General features: G+C 43.9%; 1 protein-coding gene across 1 annotated transcript; it reads right to left on the bottom strand.

Annotated features, from left to right (window-relative positions):
- Positions 1–249: 249 nt before the first annotated feature.
- On the bottom strand, positions 250–26,460 carry LOC139471234 (E3 ubiquitin-protein ligase MIB2-like). The gene is made up of 19 exons (XM_071253527.1): positions 26,413–26,460; positions 21,993–22,206; positions 18,030–18,201; positions 17,406–17,512; positions 15,920–16,120; positions 15,455–15,576; positions 14,536–14,649; positions 14,260–14,364; positions 13,423–13,624; positions 12,457–12,587; positions 11,463–11,611; positions 10,409–10,571; positions 9,707–9,867; positions 8,964–9,090; positions 8,099–8,201; positions 6,894–6,973; positions 2,319–2,461; positions 1,456–1,683; positions 250–852 (listed from the first exon to the last, which is right to left on the bottom strand). Exons 2-19 carry the CDS (start codon positions 22,204–22,206, stop codon positions 435–437), a joined length of 2,940 nt encoding a protein of 979 aa, XP_071109628.1. The 5' UTR covers positions 26,413–26,460; the 3' UTR covers positions 250–434.
- Positions 26,461–26,491: the final 31 nt, after the last annotated feature.

Raw genomic sequence — 26,491 nt, 5'->3', positions numbered from 1 at the left:
AAAAATCACATTAGCGCCGCGCTTTGAATATGGGAACAACAGTCGGATACTCGCACTGCCGGGTCCCGACTGTGTAATCAAATTGGTTCGGTTTCCTTGATCTATCAGCTGAATTTATATCCTGTGGCAGAGGGAAATCAGAGTGTTCGCCAAAGACATTCATGTTAACTGTGCTGTTCTGAAGACGCGAAAATCAACACTTAAAGAACACAATGCGAAGTAATCTGAACAGTTTTGATAAAACCCAAAATTTATCCCCGGACCAAAGGGCCCTTGAAGATGATGATACATTCCATCCTTTACACGTTGGTTCAGCGTTCGGAGATTATATACAGGATTTCAGAATAGTTGATAAGACTTATCAGGCCAGTGTTTGCAACTGTAATTAGACAACGAGGCGGTAGCCATTGACAGCAAGGTTTGAGTCGGACAGTCTATTCGTATTCGACGAGGTACTCGGGATAAATTTGTTTGTCACTGAATATCACATAGACCCGAGGTCTGAGCTCATCATCACATGTTGAATCAGCAAGTTTGGTCTTGTCACTCAAGTCAAACACAGGTGGGCGTGTCATGTCTTTAGCTCCCTTCCTGGTCCTGCCGACCAGAACCTTTGCCAGGAACATGAAGCGGTGCTTGCGAACGTCTTCCTTTGTGTAGTTGTCGGAGTACTTGGCATCGACGGCGAAATACGCCCCAAGTCCGAACAGCGCCCCCACACGGTTCCCCGACAGACGGAAGTCAATGTTCTGAATGGGGATGTCTTTGGCGGAATCTGGCGTAGTTCCATGGAAAAGACTCTGCTCGTTCGCCTGCCCTTTGCCGTAACTTTCCTCCATGCGAGCTTTGGCTCTGAAATGTAAGAGTATTACTCAGACAACCACCTACCAGAGAGTGTGGATTATACCGATCTTTGAGGGCTTCTGCGACATTACACTGATAAGACGTTGCCAGTGGGCGTTTTCATAACAATAGAACAACAGGGGTTAACTTGCCACGAAGAATATTTCACAGTGATAGTTACGTTAATACTGACAGTCTGACCTCTTTGATGAAACCTGGGACCAAAGTTAACAATAAATCAGAGCAAATCTGTTCGTTGTTTGGTTCTTAATGCCACAATCAGCAATATTCCAGCTTTGTGACGGCGGTCTGAAAATAATCGACAATCCAGTGATTGATAATCTGATAGCATGTGCATCGGTCTACGCAATTGGGATCGAAAACATGCATCAACCACGTCAGCGAGTCTGACCATCCGATCCCGTTAGTCGTCTCTTACGACAAGCATAGTCGCCTGTTACGGCAAGCATGGGTTGCTGAAGAAAAGCTGGGAAAAATGGATGCTACTAAGAACCACAGAAATGATGACTTAGCCTCCCTGTTCCTATTGGACAAATTGAGCGGGTGTCATGGTAACCTTAACAAAATCACATGAACACGATTACAACTTACACAGCGTAATGTTCCCACAGTCTGAGGTTCTGCACTCGCTGGACGGACACAATGGTTTTATTGTACAGAGTATCCTGCAAGCGTTTGGTGACAGTCCGGTGCTCATTGGCCGTGGTGGGGTCGGCGGCAGTAACGGGAACCAACTTCACTGCGTCGCTACCCATGCTCGTCCAGTGAGCGGGCTGTTGTCTTGTCTTTGACAGCATGGATCTTGGCTGTCTTGCAAGTCTGTGAGGACAACCTTAACGTAATCTTTGCTGTGTGTTTTTCAATACATACTCTGTATAAATGTGTTTAGAATGTATAAACAGACAATACATGTTTAGATCTAAATATGATTAATGAATGTATATGAATCCTAAACGGATTTGATGTGTTGTATCTAAACGCATTCTGGTCTAAAAACATGAAATGAGCTATCGTCTCACAGCGTAAACACCACCAAAACACGTCTCCTTAACCTTAACATGTGAGTGTGTAGGTTGGTTTTAACGCCACTTTTAACAGAATTCCAGTTATATCACGGCGTGTCAGCTTCATTGGGGAGGAAAGCCCGAAGTGATGCAGGTCTGAGACGTTGTCCACTTCCCTGAAACCCACGGGTATGGTGCTGACAAACCTAGAAACATAATCGGGGCGATCCAGGATTCGAACCACAATTATAGGTTTCTGGCGTACCAAAGGGACGCAACTCAGAACAGCGAATCGCGGCGTCTTAGACGACTGGGCCACCCATGCCCCCTTAAATACATGTTCAGAAGTTAAACACGTTAAATCGTATGGCGAAACCAAATAGATATGATACCTTAAGGGCGTCAACTACAGTGCCTGGTCTATTTTGTCATTATTAATTTCCAAATTACTTTTCAAGCATCACCCGGACTTCCTTGTTTTTCACGAGGTCTAATGGCGTCTTCCCGTCCTTGTTCTTCAAGGTCACATTCCCTCCGTTCTCCGCCAGGTGGCACCTGATAGCAACCGCCGCGTCCTCGTCACGTGATGCAACCTAAAAATAGCATTACTCGTGATTGATAATGTGTTGGTCTAAAGTCAAAGTCTCAGATGGAGTCATTTTTTTAACGTGATAATCTGACATCAATACAATAAAGGTCACTTGAAATGAACATAATTAAGGTCGGGTGAAATGAAGTTTATTGTCGAGTTCAAAATCATTTCACTCATATAACAACGTGCATGCACGTGTGTGTGTGTGTGTGCGTGCGTGTGCATGTGTGTGTGCTTGTGCGCGTGTATGTGTGCAGTTGCTTGTACTAAGCCGGACTTCGCCGGTTTAAATCGTTCTTGCCAACTGAGTAAGATGCAATTCCCTATTTTGACTTGTACCATATGTTCCCGTGTTTTTTCAGGTAAACAATTGACTTGCCTTTGTATGTGTTTGTGACCGTTGCTCTTTCGCGAACACATGGTATCATTACTTTTTGATACTGATTCATAAACATATGTTGAAGGTATAGTCGGAATCGTACACTCGACTCGAGATTTCTATTGGACATGGAAAGAGGTTCGCGGCTGTATTACCGACCAGTCTTTGTTTCATTCTCTTAATGCCTAGCGCCAGGCAGGGTAACAACAAGTGTCATCTTTTCACGTCTATTGGCATGACGCGGCCGGGGCATCGAACCACTGACACTCTATCCACTACATTACGGAAGCGTTTTCAACACACGTAATATGAATCTATAATTAACCATTTGTTGACATATTTTGTCACAATATCGACAGAAATACCTGCTTTCATTAACCAAACTACATTGCCAGTGTTGTTTCATCATATTTATTTGTGCCTGTGTCACTTGCATAATTACTATTTGAACTCAGTGTCAGTATGTACGAATTATCTAAAGGAATGTTCAAGGCATATTTCTTGAATCTGTGATACAAACATTTGTCAGTAGGATTTTATAATTTTATAAACATCTTACGTAAATAATATATTATTTTGTAAGTAGTGATTGAGTATGGTTTAACGCCGCTTTTATTAGCAATATTCCACGAATATCACGACAGGGGGGCTCCAGAAATGGGCCTCACACATTGTACCCACGTCGGGAATCGAACCCGGGTCTTTGGCGTGATGAGCGAACGCTTTAACCACTAGGCTACGGAACCACCCTATTTTGTAAGAAAATCAAAAGAAAAGGTTCAACAATGAATGTTTGAATTTGAGGCAATAAAGAAAGACTGTGATTTGTAGCGAACACACGGCCCACTCAGCCAACCAACTACAACTCCTCTGAGAATTCTTTTGGTTAGAATCGCATCATTCTTGACGCACTGAGAGAATGAATAATACTTTACACCAGTGGTAGACGCGCTTCTTGGCGTGGATGCTTGCTTTGTGCAATTAGAAGCGTCAGGTCAGCAGAAATTAGATGGCGCCGTTGCGCTCTTATCCATATGTCACAAGCAGCATCAAAAACCTGCTGGGAGCATGACGTTTGCAACAACGGTGACATTTGCTACTTCTGCAAAAAGTGTATCAATGAATCATTGTTTCGCCTTTTAAGACAAATGTCCGTAGCACGTTTGGAATAACATCGTTGGAACGTGAGTATGAATAACGCGAAGTGCGCCGGACATCATCTTGTACGTTGGGTGTGGTTAGATGTGTATATTCCTATTCGGATATCGAAAACAGGTGACAACATTGAGTAGATAGCCTACAGTAAATACAATTATTTACTTTTTACATGCAAGAAAATAAATAATAAATATATTGTCTAACTGTTTGTCTTTTCTTGTCAAACAACCTAATGACCTCGTCTCGTGACCTGCAAAGCTGACATTTTCACTCGTGGATGGGTCAATCATGTTATTTGACAATAAGAGACATATATATCCTCTTTGCATTTTAATGCGAAATATGATAACCATAAATTCAAAGTTGTAGAAGTAGCAGTTGTAGTAGTAGTAGCAGGTGTAGCGGTAGTAGTAATACTAGTAGTAGTTGTAGTAGTAGTAGTAGTAGCTGTATTATTATCAGTAGTAGTTGTAGTAGTAGTAGTAGTAGCTGTATTATTATCAGTAGTAGTAGTGGTAGTAGTAGAAGGAATAGTGGTAGTGATAGAAGTAGCAGTAAGAGAAGTAGTAGCAGTAGTCGTAGTGGTAGTAGAGGTAGTAGCAGTAACGGCGGTAGATTTAGTAGAAGTAGATGTAGTGGTACATGTAGCAGTAGTAGTAGTAGTGGTAGCAGTAGAAGTAGTAGTAGAAGTAGTATTTGTGGTAGCAGTAGAAGTAGCAGTTGTAGATGCAGTAGTAGTAGTTGTTGTAGCAGTAGTAGTAGTAGTAGTAGTAGAAGTAGTAGCAGTAACGGTAGAAGTAGATGTAGTGGTACATGGAGCCGTAGTAGTAGTAGTAGTAGTGGTAGCAGTGGAAGTAGTAGTAGTGGTAGCAGTAGAAGTAGCAGTTGTAGATGAAGTAGTAGTTGTTGTGGTAGCGGTAGTAGTAGTAGTAGTAGTAGCAGTAGTAGTAGTAGTGGTAGTAGTAGAAGTAGTAGTGGTAGTAGTAGAAGTAGCAGTTGTAGATGCAGTAGTAGTAGCAGTGGTAGCAGTAGAAGTAGATGTAGTAGTAGGAGTAGCAGTGGTAGCAGTAGAAGTAGATGTAGTAGTAGGAGTAGCAGTGGTAGCAGTAGAAGTAGATGTAGTAGTAGGAGTAGCAGTGGTAGCAGTAGAAGTAGATGTAGTAGTAGGAGTAGCAGTGGTAGCAGTAGAAGTAGATGTAGTAGTAGGAGTAGCAGTGGTAGCAGTAGAAGTAGATGTAGTAGTAGGAGTAGCAGTGGTAGCAGTAGAAGTAGATGTAGTAGTAGGAGTAGCAGTGGTAGCAGTAGAAGTAGATGTAGTAGTAGGAGTAGCAGTGGTAGCAGTAGAAGTAGATGTAGTAGTAGGAGTAGCAGTGGTAGCAGTAGAAGTAGATGTAGTAGTAGGAGTAGCAGTGGTAGCAGTAGAAGTAGATGTAGTAGTAGGAGTAGCAGTGGTAGCAGTAGAAGTAGATGTAGTAGTAGTAGCAGTGGTAGCAGTAGAAGTAGATGTAGTAGTAGGAGTAGCAGTGGTAGCAGTAGAAGTAGATGTAGTAGTAGGAGTAGCAGTGGTAGCAGAAGAAGTAGATGTAGTAGTAGTAGTAAAAGTAGTACTAGTAATAGAAATAGTAGTAGTAGAAATTGTAATGGTAGTAGTTGTGGTAGCAGTAGAAGTAGATGTTATAGTTGTAGTAGTAGCAGTGGTAGTAGTAGAAGTAGTACCAGTAATAGAAATAGTAGCAGGAGTAGTAGTAGTAGTAGTACAAATTGTAGTAGTAGTAGTAGTAGTAGTAGTAGTAGTAGTCTGTGAACATGCGAGTTAACTAACCGTGTTTCTGATACCACGTTGTCAGTGTTGGGATTTATATGTTGTCAACTGAGTATGCAGAAGTTGCATGTTCGTCAAATTGCAGAAAGGAATCGTCCTTTTTCAGATATTTCTGATGTAGGTTGAAATCTTGTCAATCCAGACGACTTCGCATTTTACACTTGTACGAACGTGAACCGACTGCCATGACATAGAGTTCAAAGCGGCGTTGAAACGATCTCGCTGTTGTCCCACGCGATCGGCTTGTTGATCCCTGCAGTTTCCCAGCCACTATACACTATACATATTCATGAGAGATGCAAAACACAGACGCAGCATCGGGATACAGCGTGGCTAAAATACGTATCTCACAGCCGATGGTGCTGCGTGGGACTGACAGCACCCCCGGAGCCTTAAGTCGTTAACAATGGCAATTAGTTACAGTTATACCCACGCTTTCCCCGTATGTGGGTTCGCGACCGAAACTGTTAGTGAATTGGTCGACACCCCGACTGAATTGTGGCATCACAGACTCAAATCCAAAGATTCAATCCTCAATTCAAGCATAAAGTCAAGAGTCAAACGGAAAGAAGTATATCGAGAATTATTACATATTGTCTTGAATTCATATCACGCGCCTCGGGCCTTACTTATTAATGTTGGTTGGTTGGTTGGTTTGTTGTTTTACGCCGCACTCAGCAATAGTTCAGCTGTATGACGGCGGTCTGTAAATAACCGAGACTGGACCAAACAATCCAGTGATTGACATCATGAGCATCGATTCACGCAAATGGGATCGATGACATGCATCAACCAAGTCAGCGAGCCTGACCCCCCGATCCCGTTAGTCGCCTCTTACGACAAGCATATTCGCCATTAATGTATCATGATTGTTTGTTTGTTTGTTTGTTGTATTCTAGTGGTCAGAAAATAAACGAGTGTGGATCAGACAGCTAAGTGATTGGGATACGATGACATGCATCAATCAAGTCAGCGAGCCTGACTACCCGATCCCGTTAGTCGCCTCTTAAGACAAGCATATGATTCTGAACCCGGATGTTCACGAGAGGTTGTGAATGTTAAGTTTGTACTCACCACCCCTGCGATGTCGTCGTCCATGTGGGCAGCGTGTAGTGGAGTGTTGCCGTCACTGTCGCGGATGTTTACGTCGGCGTCTACAGAGAAAGGCCACACCGTAGTTTAGTTAGTACGTTAAGGACACATTTTTGAATATCTCGACCGTACCATTGCCAGGATTCGAAACTTCTTTTCAGGCGAGACTGACCGCCTCCGTGGTCTAGTGGTAGAGCGTCCGCCCGGAGAGCGAAAGGTCCGGGGTTCGATTCCCGGCCGTGTCATACCAAAAGATGTTAAAAGATGGTACTTGTTGTTACCCTGTCTGGCGCTCAGCATTAAGGGGCTAAAACAAGGACTGGTCGGCTCGGAGTCAGTATACTGTGTCTGAGTGGGGTATTCATGTTAAACTGTGGCATGGTATCTCAGTGAGCTAGCTCTATAAATTGGCATAAGCCCGGACTAGTACTACCAGCGACATACACACACTCACACACACGTGCATGCACGTCATCAAATAAGTGCAATAATCTTGGAAACGACGTTAAACCCCATTTAACCTCACCTCTCAGTCGAGACGAGCGACGCTTTAAGCACTTGGCTAACGTACGCCTTGTGGATATATAATTGTGCAAGTCATTCCATGACTGTCTGAAATGAGTTATTGAAATCTGGAGTGTGGGTATAATATCACACTAGCGCAGCCAGACCTTTTACGAATTCTCCTGGTCTGCGATCGCTGGAGCCCTACGCTGGTGATTGTACGAGCGCTTCTACCTGAACCAAAGCTGCGTGTTTTGTTTGTTCGTTGATTAACGCCGCACTGAGCAATATTCCCACTATATGATAGCGGCCTGTAAATAATCGAGTCTAGACCAGACAATCCAGTGATTGATATCATGAGCATCGATCCACGCAAATGGGGTCGATGACATGCATCAACCAAATCAGCGAGCCTGACCACCCGATCCCGTTAGTCGCCTTTTACGACAAGCATGGGTTGCTGAAGACCATATTCTAACCCGGATCTTCACGGGGACAAGCATGGGTTGCTGAAGACCTTATTCTACCCCGAATCTTCACGGTATGTAAGGTATCAGGTGTCATACGATCATACAGATGTGTTGATGAGTTTAATAACTGCAGCCGTCTCGGTTTGAAAGTGTCCACAGGATATCTGCTCTTTGACCGCCTACAAATGATTATATTTGTATACAAGCCCGCACTCGATTCAGTGAGAAGTGCCACTAGCTGCATGTTGCCTCGGTGTACGGCCAAATGCAGGGGGGTTTTGCCATTCTCGTCGCAGGCATTCACCTTGGCATCAGCCTGGAATTATAGAATTGATTTATGTGGTTTGGGAACATAAAGAAAACCGTATAAACCTGGCATTATAACTATCGATTCATTTCAGAATGCGTAAGTTTCAGAAATAATTTACAAAATTCTTTACTTTGACATAGAATGCTACGAAACAATTTCAATTACTTATAATTTTAGTATGTTTGTAAATTACAGCTACACGTCGTTTTAGCCGATATTTTTTATATTAGCTAACACAAAACACTGATAAACAAAGTTGTAACATATTAGCAGATAAGTAGGAAATGGTATCTCCTAAATAGTACCCCTCTAGTGTACGTTTTTTCTATTCTTTTGAGATACCTTTGCTTTATATTTTTTTAAATTAAAATCGATGAACGTAAACAATTTGTATTTGATTATGGGATATTTTATTCCTTTTAGTTTCCGGTCATTTTTGTCATAAAGTATTTACTAAAATTCTAACATGTGTCGTTGAAGAGAACGTATGTATCCATAATCCATCAAAACATAGAATTAGCACATTCCGTGCATTGGTAAAAAAATAGCTGCATCTTTATTAGGTCGAGAATCCGTTGGTTGTGATTTGAATACCAAATTCGCCCTGACTCCGATTCTATGTCAACACCACACAGCTCGCTGTAGGTCTAATTCCTTTGTCACCGTGGCTTTCGTCCCACATTAAACTGACACGCCGCGAAAAAACACTGAATTATTTTTCAAAGCGGCGTAAAACCTAACTCACTCCCTAATGAAAATATATTTTACACTTATGAGAAGACCGGCGAGTCCGACAAACTCATTAACGACAGCAATATGGAGTGGAGAGAGTTGACCCTGGCGTATGATGGAGTTCACAACGCCACCGTCTTTCTGTATCAGCTGGCGGGGGACTCTGTAAGACAATAATCACTTTTTCATTTCATTTCAAAGAGTAATAGTATTTGTTTCTGTGTATATTACATAGCAATAACTAACAAAAGCCTTTCCATAATCATCAGAAATCTCTGCTAAAACCAGAGTCCGACTATATCATAAGAATATGTTTATGAATCACTATGAAATAGTGATTAAGCCAGGTGCTCACAAAATAGTGAGCGTATCCTGCCCCACCGGTGACTTTTGTCATAAACACATGCAAAAGTAGGTCATTTGTTCACCTGACAAAACACAGAAACTTATGGTACAACGCAAAATATGGAATCGCCAGTATCAGACAGGCCTCAGTCATCAAGGCCTACATCCCTAGACAGACTCCGACAGGCCTTAGGGAAGGGTTGAGGGCCTTGAGTCATCCTGACTTACTCTACATCCCCAGACAGACTCCGACATGCCAGGTGGAAAGGGTTCGGGCCTTGGGTCATCCTGACTTACTCTACATCCCCAGACAGACTCCGACAGGCCAGGTGGAAAGGGTTCGGGCCTTGAGTCATCCGGACTTACTCTACATCCCCAGACAGACTCCGACCGGCCTTGGGGAAGGGTTGAGGCCTTTAGTCATCCTGACTTACTCTACATCCCCAGACAGACTCCGACAGGCCAGGTGGAAAGGGTTGAGGCCCTGGGTGTTGCACAGCTGGAGGTTGATGTTCCTGCACTGAAGGATGACCTTCACGAGGTCCTTGTCCTGGCTTGTGACGGCGTCATGGAGGGGGGTGTCTCCCTCTATGTCCTGTGGGTACATTTTTCAGTAAACTTTCATAGAACTATTAATTAGGTGATGGATCCTATTATTATTTTTATTGTTGTCATTCAACATTCCTGGACTCGTGTCTTTCACGCATACACAATTAGGTAGCATACATTTAACTTCTTCTGTGTTTTGTTCTGGAATCAATATACTATTATGAATTTCAAAAATATGAAGGATGCTACGTCCATTGCAGAAGACCATGGTCTACCGGAAGAGCGTCCGCCCGGAGAACGAAAGGTCCGCGGTTCGATCCCCGGCCGCGTTAAAGATGGTACTTGGTGTTACCCTGTCTGGCGCTCGGCATTAAGGGGCTAAACTAAGGACTGGTCAGCTCGGAGTCAGTATACTGTGTCTGAGTTGGGTATTCATGTTAAACTGTGGCATGGTATCTCAGTGAGCTAGCTCTATAAATCGGCATGTGCATGCACGTCGCTATATAAGTGCAATAATCTTGGACGCGACGTTAAACCTCATATCACCTCACTCCATAGCACAAAGAACACACAATGCAACAAAGTACCTGGGTATTGGGATCACTCCCGTGTTTGACGAGGACGGTGGCACAGGTGGCGCTAGGGTCTTTTTTTACAACCGCCAGGTGGAGCGGTGTCACGGCCTTGGCGTTTTTTATGTCCATCACGGCTTTAGCTTTGAGCAGCGCTTCCACCACATCTGCATGGTCACTGTGTCAATGCAATTAAAAACGGTGTTGAAAACCTAACCAAAGCATCTTTTTGAAAAAACATATCGTGTACAGAACTGAACTCTTAATCTGTTCTCATGATGTGAGACCCGTGAAGGTCCGGGCCGGGATAGAATAGGTCTTCAGCAACCGTAAAAGGCGACTATGCTTGTCGTAAGAGGCGACTAACGGGATCGGGTGGTCAGGTTCGCTGACTTGGTTGAAGCATGATTGTCATCGATCCAAATTGCGCGGATCGATGCTCATGATATCAATCACTTGATTGTCTGGTCCAGACTCGATTATTTATAGACCGCCGTCATATAGCTGGAATATTGTGAGATACGGAGCCGTTTCTTTATTCCAGGTAGAGTTACCTCCCTTTTACGCATCACGCCCTTCAGATATCCTGCCCAAGTTATTTTGTCAATAAATTCGGAAATCCCCGAACTCTTGACATCATGACCTCATTTGTTTGTGTTTATCATTGTTTACATGATTAAGGACATAAACAAGTAGAACACACCCGCTGCTTGTTTCAGTGATTTGTCTCCGTTTTATTAAAATAATATTCAACGGGATAAGAGGTAAAATGGGATTTAGCGTCTGGCTCCAGATTGTTGCACTGACATCGCAACGTGCTTTGCAATATAATTATAGTAGTCAAAATGTCCCCAGAGACACCCTAAATAAAAGATGAGATGTGTAACAATAGGCGTTCTGACAATTTTACCCTAAAAGTGAGTGAGTATGGTTTTACGCCGCCTTTAATGAGATTCAAGCAATATCTCGTCGGGGGACACCAGAAATGGGCTTCATACATTGTACCCATGTCGGGAATCGAACCCGGGTCTTTGCCGTGACGAGCGAACGCTTTACCCACTACCCTTACCCTGAGACAGCATAGTGAAGAGGAGTGTTCCCATCCTTGCTGACACGATTTGTGTCACTTCCGGCACTCAAAAGTGACGTCACAATATCCAGATGACCCAAGAAGCAAGCCGTGTGCAAAGCAGTCACTCCCTCTGTGTCGTCATCAATCTGAAATAGTGGTGAGTGAGTGAGTAAGTGAGTTGCGTCATCTTTGATGTTGGAAGAAAGCCTGAAGTCATACTGGTCTAATGCCTTTATCACTTTGCAGGAGATTCAATGTGGGATTTCTAACGGTTTTAAATCGTTTTCAATTTAAAATATTAACAAACTCATAACCTCTTGCCAGTTCAGAGGTCTTTACACAAGGTATGCTGACGTGCCGAGCTTTTCCATTAGTACTATACCCCAATGCGTATTATCCTAGGCTAAAGATGACAAATGGCTTTCTGTGTACGCTATATGAGGCATATATCATATCATATTAATTGTTCCCCCAAAATCATTAATATTATTATTTATTTATTATTATTTTTGTTTTTATTTTTATGTTATTTTATTTATATATTTATTGATTTTTTATTGATTTTTTATTATCATCAGATTAAAGTAATGCAGCAAAGAGGGTTTGGGTGATCCTGGCACAGTCAGGCTGGTTAGACTCATCATCAGCTCAGGGCCCTTGTCCTATCTACACGCAGTCCAGACAGTGAATGGGACATCTCCCTAGTCGAACCCACTCAAAACATTTTGGAGAACACATTTCCCAAACACTGCAGCCTTTTGCATTACCCAGAATGTCAGAAGGGCGGTATTCCTGGCAGCAAACCTGGGTACTCTCCCAATGTCAGTCAACAGATTTGGAGGTACAAAACCTAAGGCAGGGAGAACAATGGGGAGTCGGACAACTTGGTATTTGGGATGCAAGCCTGACATTTCGCCTATTTGCACTGTTTTTCCTGATCTTGTCATTGAGTCTACAAACGGAGGAAACGGGAAACAACTGATCACAATACCTTAGTTTTGTCAAGAGATCGAAGAACTGCCTTGACTTTGTCCACATCACCGCGTTGGGCAGCGGCGATCAGCTGTTTGGTGGACCCCTGCGATAGGGAGACTCGGAGTCTGGCCAGGAGGTCCCGTATATCTGCCGCAAAACACCAACGTATATAATTGTCTATCATTAACAGGTGAGGTGAAATGGTGTTTAACGTCGCGTCCAAGATTATTGCACTTATATAGCGACTGTGTGGCTGCTTGTACTAGTCCGGACTGATGCCGATTTTATGATGCTAGACCACTGCAATCCGCAGTTTAACATGAATACCCCCCTCAGACACAGCATACTGACTCCGAGCCGACCAGTCCTCGTTTTAGACCCTTAATGCCGAGCGCCAGGCAGGGTAAAAACAAGTACCATCTTTTAACGTCTTTTGGTATGACGCGGCCGGGGATCGAAACCCGGACCTGAATCTCTTTGGGCGGACGCTCTACCACTAGACCACGGATGCGGTCTCTATCATCAACAAATGCCCTTTGGGACAGAATAGGTCCCCAACACCTCTCAAGATCCGACTACACTGCAGGTGAAAACGCGTCTACTGACCATGGAGCCAAAGGGTATACTCCCTTGTCGCACCAATAGGAAGACAAGGTCAGAAGATGCCCCTAGAGCCCCTAGCTTGAGGCAGGATCGACTTCAGGTAGTTCGGATGAGTCACCGCAGTGATTATGTGTTATCGTCGGCGTGAATCGATGGTCATGATATCGACCACTGGTTTGTCTAGCCCAGATTAGGGTTGGTCGGGTAGCCTACTGGATAAAGCGTTCGCTTGTCACACCGAAAACCCGGGTTTAATACGACGATGGATACAATGTGTGAAGCCCATTTCCTGTGTCCCCCGCCGTGATAAGCGTAAAACGACATGCACTCAAACAGTCCAGATTAGTCTGTTGCGGACCTATATTTCATGTTACATTACCTCCACCGCCTGTGGACATTGTCCGCTTAGAGGATGTCGTGGTGGTCACCTTCCTGTCCGAGCTGGGCGGACTGACCACTGCAGCCTTTTTGTCCATGAAGGTACAACTGACTGGACTGAAGACCCAAGTCCGGCCGTCGACCTTGACCTTCAGGTCACAATCCCGATCGATGGCAATCACTTCCGCTTCTTTACCAAGGCTCTGAAGATAAAAGGTGAGTTATTATTACAGTTATTGATTATGAATTATAATATTTAAATCTCCAGTAGTTGAATCATAGTTTAGAGCATCTTTTTGAAAAATGGAAAGAATTCGTGAAAGAACATGGATGTCTGAAGCGAAAGTGTTAAAAATATCACCCAAACAAAATACAAAAAAAACAGAAGATGAAAAACAAATTAAAAGTGTCGTGGACATAAGTGTATATAAACATTTTAATTGCATTTGATCCTTGACTGACTCAGAATATTATATATTTCAATCCCCCTTTTGGAGTGAAGCACCGCTCTGATAACATATTCTGAAAGGCTTATGTAAACCGAGCATAATGCTTCCTTGGGTTTTTTTTATCGAGGTCAGTAACGAAATTTCCAAATAAAACGACATCTGGCTTTTTCATGACGTTTGTTTCCCTCATTCGAGAGCATGTATAGACAGGGGCGGTAGGGTAGCCTAAAGGTTTAAGCGTTCGCTCGTCGCGCCGAAACCCGGGTTCGATTCCCCACATGGGTACAAAGAATGAAGCCCATTTCTGGTGTCCCCCCGCCGTGATATTGCTGGAATATTGCTAAAATCGGCGTAAAACCATACTCACTCACTCACTCGCATGTACATACGTCCACCATGTGTTCCGTCCAGCCACCGTGTCCGGCCTGAAGGTCCACGGCCGCGTTGTAGTTGGACGTGATCTTCACAATGTCCCCAACCTCAAACGAATGCAGCTGAAAATGTTAGGATCAACATTCATTCTGTATCATAATTTAGTTTTTCAAAAAGTAGCCATTTATGGACATGTCGGGCCGACTGGGTAATCAGTATGGTATTACTATTGCTGGAATATGACTGGCTGCCTAAAAAGGTAGAGATGCACTGATCTTGTAACTATGAATTACCTTAGTGAGAGAGTTGGACATCACTGCCCAGATCTCAGCATCCTCGTACTGAACGCGCACGTACGCCTTGTCTTCCTCGGTGGGGCGAACAACTGTACCGACGTCATCCAGACACTGTGGTCAGGGGAGATAAGTAGAGTTATTGTGTTCAAAATTCAGCACCGAAATACTTCCATCCCTCAACAAAACAATAAGCACCTACAAAAAACAACAACAATCTTCCGTCGATTTTACCATAAGAGATGAAAAGGTTACCCTTATTCTCATATTAATTCTCCTAATCATGATGGAAAAGCAAATTCACCAAATCATCGACAAGGTTGGTGTCGGTTCACTCATTCGATTCCAGTGAGTGAGTGAGTTGGGTTTAAATCCGCTTTTAACAGTATTCCAGTCATATCGCGGCGTGTCAGCTTAATGTGGGAGGAAAGCCCGAAGTGATGCAGGTCTGAGACTTTTACCACTTCGGTGAAACTTTGGAGCACGGGTATGGTGCTGACAAACCTTGAAACATTATGGGGGCGAACCGGGATTCGAACCCACAATCATAGGTTTCTGGCGTATCCAAGGGACGCAACCCTGCACAGCGAATGGCGGCGCCTTAGACGACTGCCACCCCCCCCCCCCCCCCCCCCCCACCCCCCCACCCCACACACACACACAAACACACTCGATTCCAATTTAATGCATAAAGCAATGTTTCAGTGAGTATAACATTAGATTGTTATTTATGTACATGTGCAGTAAACTACGTTTATAACGAACACGCTTATAACGAACTGGCGAACTTTCTTTTGGTCCCGACCATTTGCTGTTTTTATATGTATATATGCTTATAACGAACTACGTTTATATCGAACTAAAATCTGTGGTCCCTTTGAGTTCGTTATAACCGTAGTTTACTGTATGTGATAAGTACCCTCTTCATGTCATCTCTGTAGCCGATGTGATCCCGGTGGACGCTCTTGAATGTCTCCAGATCAACGTCAACTCGAACCTTGTCTCCTTTCTGGAAGCGCACAGTCTCAGGATGCAGTACGTCTGGAATCAGCATCATCCAAACTTGTTTTATCGTCATGGATCAAGTGAGTGAGTGAGTGAGTGAGTATGGTTTTACCCCGCTTTTAGCAATATTCCAGCAATATCAAGGCGGGAGACCAGAAATGGGCTTCACACATTGTACCCATATCGGGAATCGACGAATATTAATACTAACAAAAATAACACAATTAACACGAGTTGTGGTTTGCAAAGATCGATGCTCACGATGTCAATCACTGGATTGTCTGGTCCAGATTCGATTATTTACAGGCCGCCGCCATGTAGCTGGAATATTGCTGAGTGCGACGTTAAACAGCAAAGAAACAAGGATCTAATTACTTACCTAGGATCGGCAAATGTTCTTTGTAGTATTTCCATCCATTTGCCTCGTCCACCACGGCGAGAGCAACCTGTCCCCCCGCTCCTACTCTGTACCCGCAGAGACTGTCGTGAGACTTGTTCCAGCGGACATTGACCGCCCCACGGACACACCCACCTGTGTACGTGCCCAGCTTGACGATCTCGCCCACCGTGCCGTCCCCGCCTGTAGCAAATGATGTGGTAGTAGTAGTGGTAGTAGTGGAAATGATGGAAGTGGTGGTGTTGGTGGTGGTGGTGGTAGTGGTAGTGGTAGTGGTAGAAGGATGTGGTGAAACGGTTAATATCACTTTATCGATTAATATCTCAAATGTCATCTAAACTGGTAGGGATAGTTTTAGTAAAAGAAACAGCTGTAGCAGCAGTAGTAGTGGTAGTAGAAGTAGTAGTGGTAGTAGAGATAGTAGGGTAGTAGAAGGAGTAGGGGTAGTATTAGTAGTAGTAGTAGTAGAAGTGGCAGTAGTAGTGGTAGGGGTAGTAGTAGTAGTAGACGTAGTAGTAGTAGTAGTACAAGTAGTAGTAGTAGACGTTGCAGTAGTAATAGTAGTAGTTATGGCAGTAGTTGTAGTTTTACAAGTAGTAGTAGAAGTAGTTGTGACAGTGGTAGTAGTAGTAGTAGTAGTAGTAGTAGTAGTAGCAGAAGTAGTAGTAGTAGTAGTGGTGGTGATGGTGGTGGTAGTAGTAGTAGTAGGGGGAGGAGGAGTTTTTGTAGTAGTTTTTGTAGAAGTGGTAGTAGTAGTAGTAGTGGCAGTAGTAGTGGTAGTAGTAGTAGTAGTAGTAGTAGTAGTAGAAGTGGCAGTAGTAGTGGTAGTAGTAGTAGTAGTAGTAGTAGTAGTAGTAGGGGGGAGGAGGAGGAGTTTTTGTAGTTGTGGTTGTGGTACAATATTATGTAGTAGTCGTACTAGGAGTTGAAGTGGTCGTAGTAGTAGTAGTAGCGGCAGTAGTAGTAGTGGTGGCAGTAGTAGTAGTGGTGGTAGTAGCGGCAGTAGTAGTAGTAGTGGCAGTAGTAGTAGTAGTAGTAGTTGTAGTAGTAGTAGTAGTAGTGGCAGTAGTAGTAGTGGTGGCAGTAGTAGTAGTAGTGGTAGTAGTAGTAGTAGTAGTAGTAGTAGTAGTAGTAGTAGTAGTAGTGGCAGTAGTAGTAGTGGTGGCAGTAGTAGTAGAGGGGGTAGTAGTAGTAGTAGTAGTAGTAGTAGTAGTAGTAGTAGTAGTAGTAGTAGGGGAGGAGGAGTTTTTGTAGTTGTGTTTGTGCTACAATATTATGTCGTAGACGTACTAGGAGTTGTAGTGGTCGTACGAGGCGCGGTGGTATGATTCGTTACATAGTCCTCCTGCTATGGCAGTTAAATATCAAGTCACTGACACTTTATGTTTTAATGTCAAATGGTGGCGTGTTTAGGGCGAGGCATTAACTTGAAACAGAACGCAACAACCACAGAGACATGGCAACTCACCGTCCTGGTCGCCGTACCGCCAGTGAAGTCCCCGGATGACAGTAGCGCCCTTGAACATGCCCCTAGACTGGGTTCGCGCCGCGCCTGATCTTGGCGGAACTCGCACTCTGCCAAATGTAAAGGTTCTCGTTACACTGTCAAACCATTGTGTCCAACGTTACGCAGACATGCTTCTTATACCTTAGGATAAAAAAAGGGAAACATTTCTCGGGCAGTTAAAATTCAGAACGTCATTCGGTTTTATGGGTATTCTTTGTTGGGTTTGGGGGTGTTATGGATATCGCTACACCGTCGTCTTCTTTGTTATCAGTACCTCCATCCTCACCTTTGAGAAAAAGTGTGCCCGAGAAAAAGATTATTCAACCTTATCCCGTGATTGTGAACATAAAAAAGATTAACTAGATTTGATAAAAGAGTTAATATTAAAGATAATTCATATATTTGTCAAAACAATGTTAGGTTATGTGTATTTATGGATTGTCAGAACCTGCTTGAACATCCGTGATATTTATTTTCATATTAAATTTATAAAACATCGATCTTGAACAATGCCTATTCCAGTAATTAACATTTCGTGGTTTTTATATATGTACAAATCAGGCAGGTCATGGAAAAATAACCTACACAGGGGAAGTGCGAGTGAGACTGCGCAGAAAGGCGTGTGTGACGTCATGCCGCTCTTCCATGTAGCAAAAAGTGCAAAGGTCAAAATCTGTACATTTGGAACACTTCCAACGAACACCTGCAATATTCTCCTCCCGGCACCCGTCACACGCGACACCCTTTTGTTGAACAGCTGAAACATAAATAAACAAATATATAAGTATATGTATCAAGTAAAAGAGTTCAACGCATGTTGAGAGACATGATAAAGACAACTTGGAACTGTTCATTGATCGATTTCTTGCCTCGGTGTCGGGGTTGACACACAAGCATGAATTTAATCACATTGATTATGTGTTACAATGATTCCGTAACTAACCTGGCCTAGTATGGTTTGCATAATTCTGAAGCAAACGCAACGCACTCACTCACTCTGTATGAGAACAAGGGGGGGGGGGGGGGGGTGCAGTCGGACAAATATTTTTGTTGTTGATGTAGCATAATTGATAAACACTTCTGAGCCTATGATGAAAATCGGGAACACCGGCAGACACAAATTAAGAGTTATGTTTGTGTGACAAGTCCCCCTCTGTGATCTAGTGGTAAAGCGTCCGCCCGGAGAGTGGAAGGTCGGTGTTTTGAACCTCGGTCGCGTCATACCAAAAGGCGTTGAAAGAGGGTACTACTACCCTGCCTGGCGCTCGGCATTAAGGGGCTAAAACAAGGACTGGTCGTCTCATGGTCAGTATACTGTGTCTCAATGGGGTATTCATGTTTAACTGCGGCATGGTATCTCAGTGGGCTACTAATACAAGCGGCCACACACATACGCACGAGCACACACACACACACACACACACAAACGCGCATGCACGTCGCTAAATAAGAGCAATAATCTGGACCATTTCACGTCACCTCACCTCACCTTGTGTGACGCTTGTTAACCTGATGGAGTGACGTCATTGCCATGGCACGACTGAGGTTAACCTGCTTGAGTGAGGTCATTGCCATGGTACGACTGAGGTTAACCTGCTGGACTGAGGTCATTGCCATGGTACTACTGAGGTTAACCTGCTTGAGTGAGGTCATTGCCATGGTACGACTGAGGTTAACCTGCTGGAGTGACGCCATTGCCATGGTACGACTGAGGTTAACCTGCTGGACTGAGGTCATTGTCCTGGTACGACTGAGGTTAACCTGCTTGAGTGAGGTCATTGTCCTGGTACGACTGAGGTTAACCTGCTGGACTGAGGTCATTGTCCTCGTACGACTGAGGTTAACCTGCTGGACTGAGGTCATTGTCCTGGTACGACTGATGTTAACCTGCTGGACTGAGGTCATTGCCATGGCAAGACTGAGGTTAACCTTCTTGAGTGAGGTCATTGCCATGGTACGACTGAGGTTAACCTGATGGACTGAGGTCATTGCCATGGTACGACTGAGGTTAACCTGCTGGAGTGACGACATTGCCAAGGTACGACTGAGGTTAACCTGCTGGACCGAGGTCATTGTCCTGGTACGACTGAGGTTAACCTGCTTGAGTGAGGTCATTGTCCTGGTACGACTGATGTTAACCTTCTGGACTGAGGTCATTGTCCTCATACGACTGAGGTTAACCTGCTGGACTGAGGTCATTGCCATGGTACGACTGAGGTTAACCTGGTGGAGTGAGGTCATTGCCATGGTACGACTGAGGTTAACCTGCTGGACTGAGGTCATTGTCCTCGTACGACTGAGGTTAACCTGCTTGGGTGAGGTCATTGCCATGGTTCGACTGAGGTTAACCTGCTTGAGTGACGCCATTGCCATGGTACGACTGAGGTTAACCTGCTTGGGTGAGGTCATTGCCATGGTTCGACTGAGGTTAACCTGCTTGAGTGACGCCATTGCCATGGTACGACTGAGGTTAACCTGCTGGACTGAGGTCATTGCCAAGGTACGACTGAGGTTAACCTGCTTGAGTGAGATCAGTGTCATGGTACGACTGAGGTTAACCTACTGGAGTGACGCCATTTCCATGGTACGACTGGGGTTAACCTGCTGGACTGAGGTCATTGTCATGGTACGACTAGTACTGAGGTTAACCTGCTGGACTGAGTTTATTGCCATGGTACGACTGAGGTTAACCTGCTTGAGTGAGATCAGTGTCATGGTACGACTGAGGTTAACCTGCTGGACTGAGGTCATTGTCCTGGTACGACTGAGGTTAACCTGCTTGAGTGACGTCATGCCATGGTACGACTGAGGTTAACCTGCTGGACGGAGGTCATTGCCATGGTACGACTGAGGTTAACCTGCTTGAGTGAGGTCATTGCCATGGTACGACTAAGGTTAACCTGCTGAATTGAGGTCAGTGTCATTGTCCGAATTAGATTAACTGTTAGAGTGAGGTCATTGTCCTGGTACGACTGAGGTTAACCTGATAGAGTGAGGTCATTGTCCTGGTACGACTGAGGTTAACCTACTGGACTGAGGTCATTGTCATGGTACGACTGAGGTTAACCTGCTGTTAACCTGAGTGAGGTCATTGTCATGGTAAGACCGAGGTGAACAAACTGAACTGAGGCCATTGCCATGGTACGACTGAGGTTAACCTGCTGGAGTGAGGTCAGTGTCATGGTCCGAATTAGGTTAACCTGCTGGAGTGAAATCAGTGTCCTGGAACGACTGAGGTTAACCTGGTGGAGTGAGGTCATTGTCATGGTACGACTGAGGTTAACAAACTGAACTGAGGTCATTGCCATGGTACGACTGAGGTTAACCTGCTGGAGTGAGGTCAATGCCATGGTCCGAATTAGGTTAACCTGTTGGAGTGAAATCAGTGTCCTGGTACGACTGAGGTTAACCTGCTGGAGTGAGGTCAGTGTCATGGTCCGAATTAGGTTAACCTGCTGGAGTGAGGTCAGTGTCTTGGTACGACTTAGGTTAACCTGGTGGAGTGAGGTCATTGTCCTGTGTGTTTTTCGATTGACAAGTTCGGTTTCAAATACAATTGTTTCTTATTCATAGAATATTCACGAGAGATCAAACAAGTCCAAATATAAAACTAAAAGCATATTATTTTTTACGAGATAAACAAATGTTAAATTTAGCGCGGTTAAATCCACAGGTCACCTCTACATTGAAAGCACAGTATGTTTATCTCCATTCTACCATGACTTAATAGAACGCAAACTCTTTGGTGCTAGCAAATATATTGAGTGAGGCGGCATGGGTTGAGTCTGAATTACAGAATCGTCGACAATAGCCTGTAAACATTATTATTCGTTGTATATTCTCAATTAGTGTGTTTACACTGTAATACTTCACTCGAATATATGACATATAAGCACGGCAACTTGTTTAGCTAACATCAGGAAGGCACCCCTTAAGAAAACTAAGCAAGCTTTGCAAAGCGTCATATCGCTCATTGTGACGCAAAAGATATGACGTCACAGTGGTATATAGAAAAGCGCCAAATTCCAAGCTGTCTGCTGGTCCCAAAATTTAAAATATATACTCTTAGTAGATTTCTGCCATGCATTCTGCACTAAATGTATTGCCACACATCCTTTGAATTTTGTAGTAACCGCAACTTTGCATTGTGTAACCTGTAATTGTAGATATCATTATTTAAATATGCCTACCGACAATGACTGTAAAAGTACTATTATATGAATATTATATTCAGCGGTGATGCGGCCGTTAAACCAATCAGAGGGGGTTTATTGTGATTTAATAGCCTCTGACTGACCAATCAGAATCGAGTCATTTCCCTATTCATGGTAGAATATTATAATTTATATGCATATCAAATTATATTGATTCTAAGTTCGGTTTTGCAGCAAATGCTGTGTATATTTGTAGGTGTGGGCCAGCGGGTGTCTTTGGATAAAAAAAACAACAACATTCGGTGGGGAAAAGTGTATCGATGTATTTGATATGTGAAATGTGAATCATTTAATAAATATTAATTTAGATTTAGATGGATTTGAAGCGAGTCACCTGTAGGTCCTGAATCAAACACCAGCAAGTCAAACTTGTCGTTGTCGCCCGCGTTGTACTGAAACTCCCTTCCGGTGTCCCACAGGACAGTCACACGACCCTTGGTCGAGTCCACGTCCAGGACGGTACCCACGTGACCATCGCCGCCATCTTGGTCCTGGCCACTCCATCCGGGTCCTCTGACGACCCGGATGCCAGGACAAGGGTACGGCATCTGAAAGAAAAACAGTTTAGAAGAACGATATGGATCACTATAATGATTCAAATACATGGAAACACAGTTTCACTTCATTTCACTGTCCATTGAAGGTTTTAATGTGTTACTTGACAGCATACTCATGACGTTAACACGAATCAAACTTAGACTTTATAACTTTTCATCACTATTTTGTCGTGATACAGTCCAAACGGATGGTCGATAATTCCCAGTCACAAGACACGAAGACGTTCCAAATTCCAAATTATATTTATTCATGGCACAGGGCCTCGTTCCACAAAGCAATCTTAGCGCTAAGACGATCGTAACTCCCATACTTTAACATAGGCTTACGGTAGTCGTAGCGCTAAGATCGCTTTGTGGAACCAGGCCCAGGAGCAGTAGACCAGCTGGAAGGAGGAGTGGATTGCGTATTTTATATTGACCGTTAAAATATAAAAAGTAAATTTATCGCCGATATATGAGTCACCTTTATTCAGAAGAAATTCTTTTCCAAAACATACATACAGATAAATTCGAATTTGGCCGGTGTCATTATTTTGCTATATAAAAATATATGTCAATGTGATTCAGCAGATTTGTCAATACATTTACTGCATTTTTACAACCATCCACATACATCTGAATAGAAATTTGAATGAACCTCGCCCACAGCGTCACATGTGTAATGATTCTTTGAACGAATGAGTGAGTGAGTGAGTTGGGATTTATGGTGCTTTTAGCACTATTGCAGCAATATTGCGGCGGGTGACAACAGAAATGGGCTTCACACATTTTACCCATGTGGAGAATAGAACCCGGATCTTCGGCGCGATGAGCGAACGCCTTAACCACGTGGCTATCCCACCGCCTCTTGAAAGAATGAGTCCCCAGTACTCAATGCTGACTTATGTCGACGGGCGTTACGATGTGTTATCTCGCTCATTGCGTGTCTCGTCATATCGTCGCCGTCAAACACCGGTTAACAATACCTTGGCTTAATTATTCATAAGGAGTCGTAATACAGATTGAAAATTGTTGACTGTGGTGTACAACAACATACACTATAAACCTCATAAGTGATTTATCATTACGAGTTAATGAGTGTTAATCCCTTAGTGGGACCAGTGAAGATCCGGGGGAGAATAGGTCTCCAGCAACCCATGCTTGTCGTAAGAGGCGAATAACGGGATCGGCTGGTCATGGTCGCTGACTTGGTGGATCCATGGTTGTTGCAAAGATCGATGCTCATGATGTTAATAACTGGATTGTCTGGTCGTGACTCGATTATTGACAGACCGCCGTCATATTGCTGGAATATTGCGGCTTTAAACAGCAAACACCAAACAAACAAAATTACACCTCATTAGTGGCCATATCAGAATAACCCGTAAATCAACCATCAGCAACCATATTCGACTTTTATTGACCGCCTCCGTGGTTTTGTGGACAGAGTGTCTGCTCTGAGAGCGGAAGGTCAGCAGTTTGATCCGAACCATAAGCCGTAAAACGATGGTACTTGATGTTACCCTGCCTCGATAAAACAAGGACTGGTCGGCTCGGACTGACTGGGGTAGACATGTTATATTCATCATCTTCCTTACTTTTGTTTTGTTTGTTTGTTTGTTTGTTGTTTCTACGCCGCACTCAGCAATATTACAGCTATATGACGGCGGTCTGTAAGTTACCGAGTCTGGACAAGACAATCCAGTTATTGACATCATGAGCATCGATCCACGCAATTTGGATACGATGACATGGATCAACCAAGTCAGGAAGCCTTACCACCTCTTACGACATGCATAGTCGTCTTTTAGGGCAAGCATGGGTTGCTGAAGACCTAATCTACTCCGGATCTTACGACACGCCCTGGGGTACATACGTTTTAAACAGCAGCTGGCGACATCAGACCACCGTCGACATTGTGTCGGAATCGTGAAGTTTGTAAACCGTATATCGAGTTAACGGCGTAAAACGAGTTGTCATATTTTCTTCCGTAAGAAGTTAATACATGCTGTAGGAAATGTACCCTTCATGCAGTTTCTGGCCATAGTCGACCAGTGTGTGAGGAAGCCGCGACTGGGAACACGATGGGAAATCGAACCTGCTTCCGAGGCGTTATTAGCGAACGCATCAACCATCACAGTACTCCCACTCTCAATGCACTTTGTGGGGCACGGGTGGCCCAGTCGTCTAAGGCGCCGCGATTCGCTGTGCAGAGTTGCGTCCCTTGGGCACGCCAGAAACCTATGATTGTGGGTTCGAATCCCGGTTCGCCCCGATTATGTTTCTAGGTTTGTCAGCACCATATCCGTGCTCGTGGGTTTCACCGAAGTGGTAAACGTCTGAGACCTGCATCAATTCGGGCTTTCCTCCCACATTAAGCTGACACGCCGTGATATGACTGGAATACTATTAAAAGCAGCGTTAAACCCAACTCACTCACTCACTCAATGCACTTTGTGAGAAAAGAATAGGGTCAAGATGACCACCCCAGCTAAACACTGATGAGTAGTGTTAATTTCAGGACACAAACCTTGGGGTTCCTAAACAAGTAGCTTGGAATTGATCCAAGTCATTTGGTACGCAGCTCCGGGCGAGGCTCACAAAGGATCGAGTGAGATACATGTATACCCGCGGCTACAGTTTGTAAAGCCTGTTTCTGCTATGCAAGTCTTTTATGCCCTTACCTGGAAATACCGTCAGGGTGTTCTCCGGGTAAAACGCAGTATGGTTTTATTGATCATTATTTTGGCATTTTGCCAGACAGATCTACATTCTGACTTGCGTTAACACATGGAATGTTGACCTCGGGTGTAAATATCACCTGAATACGCAGTAGTGGAGGGTTTGATGAGGGCCGATCAATATCTGTAAAAACTCACAAATTCCAATTCATGTTGATATAGTAAAAACTAATGTCATGGCTTGTACACGACTGATAACAGGAGTAGGGAGTGAGTGAGTTTGGTTTAACGCCTTTAACACTATTTCAGTTATATTGCGGCATGTCAGCTTAATGTGGGAGGAAATCCCGAAGTGATGCAGGTCTCAGACGTTTACCACTTCGGTGAAACCCACGAGCACGGTGCTAACAACTTAGAAACAACCTAGAAACATAATCGGGGCGAACGGGATTCGAACCAACAATCATAGGTTTCTGGCATTCCCAAGGGACGCAACTCTGCACAGCGAATCGCGCGCCTTAGACGGCTTGTCAACCAGTGCCCTTATATATAATTAGAAAGTAGATTAATACAAACTGTTGACATCTTCTGACAGAAATATCTTTACCGTCACATACATGTTTACAGCTCTTAGCAAGGTATGTAGGGGCGGCACCAACACATCACCTGCAAGGAAGGCTTTTTCACATGGCTCGGCCTTTCTTGTATTTCATTTGGTTTTATGTTGTACGATTTGTTTGTGTGTTTTTTAACGCCGCACTCAGCAATATTCCAGCTATATGACGACGGTCTGTAAATATTCGAGTCCGGACCAAACAATCCAGTGATTGACAGCATGAGCATCGATCCACGCAATTAGGATACGATGACATGCATCAACCAAGTCAGCGAGTCTAACCACCCGATCCCGTTAGTTGCCTCTTACGACAAGCACAGTCACCTCTTACGGCAAGCATGGGTTGCTGAAGACCTATTCTAACCCGGATCTTCACGGCTCCGAGAGCGATGTGGTTCATATTAGGTAAACACTGCGACGAATGGAGCCTGCTATTTAATATCTTTAATGTAAATCCCCTGAAAAGCTTACTTTGAAGGACGGAAATCTTGGAGACAAGTTAACAAAAAAACAAAAAAACACAACCCCCACCCAACGTGCATCCCTTAAAGAAATGAGGTTTTTGCCTTCTCCCTTGAAAAGGAACGCGATATGCCACGTCGTACCTATTTATAGTAACAAAGCAACCAGTGGGAATTCCCAATGTGCTTGTGCTATAACGAGGACATTGGGAGACTAAATGAGATACAGTAAACAAATACACATAGTTTTAGTTTTCAAAATCCACGAGTAATCTTACTCGTCCCTTGTTGCCTGAGAAATGACATACATGGTCGGATCTAGAGGGGGTGGGGGTGGGGGATGGGGGGGGTGGGGGGGTTGTCCAGGGGGTGATCCCCCTTTTTGAATACACGATTAAGAGATCAGCTATTCATTATAGCAAAACAATTGTTTACTGAGATTTAGATCAATAAAACATACCTTAAAACACTGTCTCAAGTCTTGAAGTACGGAGTACACTACGGTACCTTGACCTTGTGTCTTGTGATATACTTCCTTG

This window comes from Haliotis cracherodii, unplaced genomic scaffold (genome assembly GCF_022045235.1).
Source record: "Haliotis cracherodii isolate W230 unplaced genomic scaffold, xgHalCrac1.p SCAF_22, whole genome shotgun sequence".
Taxonomy (NCBI): Eukaryota; Metazoa; Mollusca; class Gastropoda; order Lepetellida; family Haliotidae; genus Haliotis; species Haliotis cracherodii.
Note: the sequence above shows the minus strand (reverse complement) of the source record. Positions and strands in the feature narration are given on the sequence as shown.